At 33.5% G+C, this 5,239-nt stretch overlaps 1 protein-coding gene across 1 annotated transcript in view; it reads right to left on the reverse strand.

Annotated features, from left to right (window-relative positions):
* Positions 1-4,200: 4,200 nt before the first annotated feature.
* Positions 4,201-5,239, reverse strand: part of LOC119836592 (UDP-glucosyltransferase 2-like) — a 3,843-nt gene continuing 2,804 nt past the window's right edge. The window contains exons 3-4 of the mRNA XM_038361972.1: positions 4,805-5,024; positions 4,201-4,483 (exon numbers count right to left, since the gene is read on the reverse strand). Coding sequence (XP_038217900.1) covers positions 4,201-4,483; positions 4,805-5,024 — 503 coding nt within the window. The remainder of the gene's footprint in view (positions 4,484-4,804; positions 5,025-5,239) is intronic.

Below are 5,239 nucleotides of genomic sequence, written 5' to 3' on the forward strand. Positions count from 1 at the left end.
GGTCAGCCTAAAGTGCAATAATATTTAATCGGAATCGTGTCTTTATAAAGTGTTTATGATAAGGATTTACGTAATCAATAAGTTTTTAAGTAATCTGTTTAAATCTAATGTGCCTAGTTATCATCATCACATCATGCAGCGTATGGCGTGATCAATTTATCTTCTATTGAAGGGTGTGAGCAATAGTCGATTGAACTGTCCATCAGTACAGTTCTCGATTTTTCGATTCGATTGCACCCTTTAGCAATTATAATTAAAACTTTAAATTAAATAACATCTTCGATTCATCGATATATCATTGTAATTGAGATTTGTAGAAATAATTTGACTACTACGCGTGTTCATTTTTGTTTTTGAATGATTCATATTGTCATTGAAATTTAAAGTATCTATGTGTCATAGTTTAAAAGACGCTAAATGTAAGACGGTCATTCTCAGATCGCGCTAAAAAACCCTTATGAGGCGTTGCATTGGTTTTCAGAGCCTGTAGAAAACTGGTATAATTATATTCGTGTATAAGTGTTTTGATTCAAGTATGACGCACCGAGCCCCGCAGTGTCGTGAGTGATTTTGGATGAGTAGTTAACAGATTCGAGTTAATTAAGAAGCCGCTGTGAATTGAAGCCGCTGCAACTATGCGCTAGATGTGTACAAGCAGTGTGGATAATAGGACTTTATGAAATAAAAATTTACAGAAATATTTTTTTACAATATTAATCAGTAAAAATTGTTTTATAAAAAGAAAGTCTAGAAAAATCCGATTTCAGTTAGACTTAGGCTGAATACGGAATTTGGGAATTGCTAATATTTAAAGGTAAAAGTCTATAAAAAATTCAATATATAAGAATTAATATGTATGCTTCTTTGTGCAACTAATTTTGTTTTTTTATTTATTTTCATAACATTATAGTTGATTACATTATGATTAGATTATATGATATTATAAGATATGAAAGAAAAAAATGCAATTCATACAATTATAATTTTAGAAAAGCGATTTAGATGTATTTTAATGTGGAAGTCGAGCACGCTTTGGTACGAATTGGGCCAGCTCGCAGCGGTAAAGTGCACACCCCCACTGAAAGCCAGCGTGAAATAGTTTACTGCTGCGTTTCGTTCGGTAGGTGGGGGAGCAGGAAGCCCTTATCCTTTTCCTTATCCTCCCCAGTCCTTTCCCTTATTCCTCTCGTTAATCCTTTCTCAATCCCTTTCAAATTTGAAGTCAACAATCCATTTATAGAGGCGTAAAGTCAGCAATCGACCTTACGCTTCTCCAAATGTTTAATGGGCGGTGGTAGCGCTTACCATCCGGCAACCCACCAGCTACATTGCCGACAGTGACAAAAAAAATAATCTCCCATTTTTCCATCATACCCCAGTTGTACTCATTATCACTTAGCTGTGGAAAACAATCAAATACATGGGAGCTCCAAACTGGTCAGATTGAGAGAATGCATCACCAAAGGGACTGAATTTTTAAAATTATATAACGGGCATTTTCAGTAGATGTCATAGACCAAGTGCTGTTCTATAGGAGGCTTGAATAACTGTGAAATGAGAGGTATCCTTTTCCTCATTTATAATTCGTTGAAATTCCTTGAATTGAGGCTAGCAGGGTCCTGTACTTTATGAAAACCGACATTAGACGTAATCAAAACGATTTCATTACCTCGTTTGATACACACAGAAAACCGGCGTGAAATAGTAGCATGCTATTGTGATTCGTACGGTACACCTTCGGCTTCCCTATTCCTTACTCTTCCCAGTTCATGCCTTCTTTCCAGTCGTCAATGCCTTCCTTATAATTCACAGGGAATTCTCAGAAATACTATATGCGAATGTTCATGGGCGGTGGGGATTGCATACCATCAGGCGAACCATCTGCTCAGTTACCCGCTATGACATAAAAAAGACAACCACATTCAGGTCGCCATCAGCTGTGTATATTCAATATTATAATTTTTTTATCTAAATCATTGCTATATGAACTGTTTTTGATAAGGACTTAAAAAAATATGCCCAGTCATTAAGGCATTATAACGATTATCGCGCTGCCCCGCGTCGTGCCTGTCTACATTCATGTAGATAACGTGTCTCCATACGACATGACGCAAGCTATGACTCATCGAGTCCCGCAGAGTAGTGCGTGATTTTGGCTCCGCTGTGAATGAAATTAATCAGAATCGACGTAAAGGAAAAGAACGCATAAAGGCGCGTGAGTGCGTAAAAATGAATTAAAATGAACTAAAATAACCGAAAGTATAAAAGTAAATTTACATAATTACTATGTGCGAAACCCACAAATCGATTTGAAGCCGTTGCTTTTTATCGTTAAATCTTCTTATTCGCCGTTGTGTCATTCCATATGACACACCACCTCAGACATTATCATCAGATCATTTTCATACCAGAATACCAAGTTTCATACATATATGCAAAGCGTTATCTTAACAGGAATCAATCTTCACTTCTACGATTTTATATCACTATGAAATAGTTGCTTTTCTCTCGATTTTCTCGAGTTTATATCATCAGATAGTAGTAGGTGTATTACGTACTCTTTCGAAATAGATAAAATTTTCTTGATTCACAATTACTGAAAAAACTATCTACAATACATAACATAAAATACAGACGCTCATAAAACCTGCTTTTTGCTTTTGAATTTCGATTAAAAAAAATCACAAGCTATCAATGACGTACCAAAAAAAAACAGCGTTATAAATACCGGAAACATTCCCTTAGGTGAAACCTATTTGAGCTAATAATATTATTAACACGATATTTTTGCCTAGCAACCGCTAAGCAAAATGGAATTTTAAAAGCGGAAAGTTTCGGTAGGTGTTTAAATAAAAATGAATGAATATTCCTTTAAGTACTATTTTAAAAATAATAGAACTGGCCAGGCTGATTGAAAAGAAAAAAAAAACTTTGTGGTGGTGGGAATACGGGTGACGCTTTATTTTGTATAAAATATAGTCAAATAATCACGTAACACTATAGTTATAGTTACATTTTCTTGTGTTTGATTTTACTCGAGTGTTATAAATTAAGAAATTAAACACATTTTAACGGATTTTATGAAATTTGATGAATAAATTACGTTTAAAATCCGTTAAAAAGTCTTTAATTTCTAATTGTAACACTAGATTAAATATAATACAAGAATAAACTATGCATAGCATTTAATAGAGAGCTATTTACAATTATTACTAGTATATCAAAAATAAAAAAAAAACAAATGAGAAAAAAATTATGAATATAAATAATCAACGAAATAAGCACATGCAATATAAATAATAACTAAAAGACAAAACACTGTTATCCATAATTTGATACATGTTTGTAAAAAAAAAACAATTTATTAATTCTATTTAACAAAGATAAAGTTTGGCTTTAAGGCATATATACCTAACATAATTTTCGATTTAACTTTTACAAATAAAACGAACAATAATATGACAAAGAAAACACACAATATAAAACTAGACGTAAATTTTCTTAATACGTGGACCGTGGCATATTCTAAGCTGGAAACTACGGTACATTAATTATTCATTCAATATCACCTTTTGTGTTATTATTCTAGAATAATAGGACAATATTTTTGACTTCGAAGTGTAGTATTCCGGATAAAAATAAGGTTTTATATGAACCTAACAACTATTATTATAACACAAAAGTGTTACGCGTAATATTAATTCATCATCATCAGCCCATACACGTTCCCACTGCTGGGACACAGGCCTCCTATGAGGGTTCAGGCCATAATCCACCACGCTGGCCAAGTGCGGGTTGGCAGATGTCACATGTCGTCTAACTTTTGATTCTTGGACATGCCGGTTTCCTCACGATGTTTTCCTTCACCGTTTTAACCAGTGGTGATGTTATCCACATGTGCAGATAAATTTAAAAATCAATTTATTTCCTGCACACTCGCCCGGCCTCGAACCCCGACGTATCGGTTTTGAAGTCCGAGGTTCTCACCACTGAGCCACCACTGCTTTGTAATACTAATTAACAACAATAATATAATATCACAACACATTACTAAATTTAAGTCTACAAGTGTCTACAACTGTCATATGACAGTTGCAAAAGAAAATATTAATAAAATAACAAAACAACGGCAAAGAAGCGATTCATTACATTACTTATATCTAAATAATTAATAAAACAACGAACGCATCTGGTATGTATCTAACTAATTTTCGATTTCCCTTTAACATTTTTAAATACGCACTTTTTAATAATAAAACATACAACTAATATGAATAACACAAATATAATACACAATATTAACAATATGGTAAAAACTAGGGGTAATTCATAGTACGTGGTCCAAGGCATACTCGCAGCTGGGGACCTTAAATGTTTCCCGCCATGACGTAGAATGTACTCGGTCCACCATATTGCCAAATCGAGTGGCTTGATTGGATGATCTTGCATTAGAGTGCGAAGCCTCAGTATGTTTTCTTTATAGCTGCAAAATATAATAATTGTTTAATAATTGCTGTTGTAGAAAGCGGAATTGCATAATCATTATAGATGTTTAGAATTGAGCTTGCTTATTTTGAATTTTTTGATCGTTTTGAAATAAATAGTACGTCTGGTATTAAAAAAATAACACCTACCTAGGTATTAAAATGTTGCCTATATATGAATTTTTTATTTTTTTTTATTTTTTCATTCTCCATGAGTCCCCTAGTCTTGTCTTTTCATAAGAATTTAATCATATTTTTAACAAGTAAAAATTGTATGAATATAAATTATTTAATTTAATGTACTTATATTAATACCTCACCTATTATTTTCTATAACAGTTGTAATACCACTCTTGAATGTTTCTTCTGTTAGTGAATGTATATCCAGTTGCAGACCAATCTTGTGACGTACATACTTCTCTGTGTTATACCACTGGTCTCCCAGCATGGGAATGCCTATGACTGGCACAGCTGCGTTTATGGCTTCATCCGTCGATTGGAGACCGCCTTGCGTCACAAACAGTTTTATGTTTGGATGCTCTGTAATATTATGGAATTTGAGATTGAGTTTGATTACATATTTTTATATGACATTTGGTCCGGTCTGTCTGAAAGAGCCAACGACCGGACTCAGTGGCCTGCTATAGGAGAGGCCTATGTCCAGCATTATAATAATAATACTTAGTCTGGCCATAAATACTGTTACACTTAATTATAAAAAAATATTAAATTTGAATTTCGAATCTGTCATTTTT

Source organism: Zerene cesonia, chromosome 25 (genome assembly GCF_012273895.1).
Source record: "Zerene cesonia ecotype Mississippi chromosome 25, Zerene_cesonia_1.1, whole genome shotgun sequence".
Taxonomy (NCBI): Eukaryota; Metazoa; Arthropoda; class Insecta; order Lepidoptera; family Pieridae; genus Zerene; species Zerene cesonia.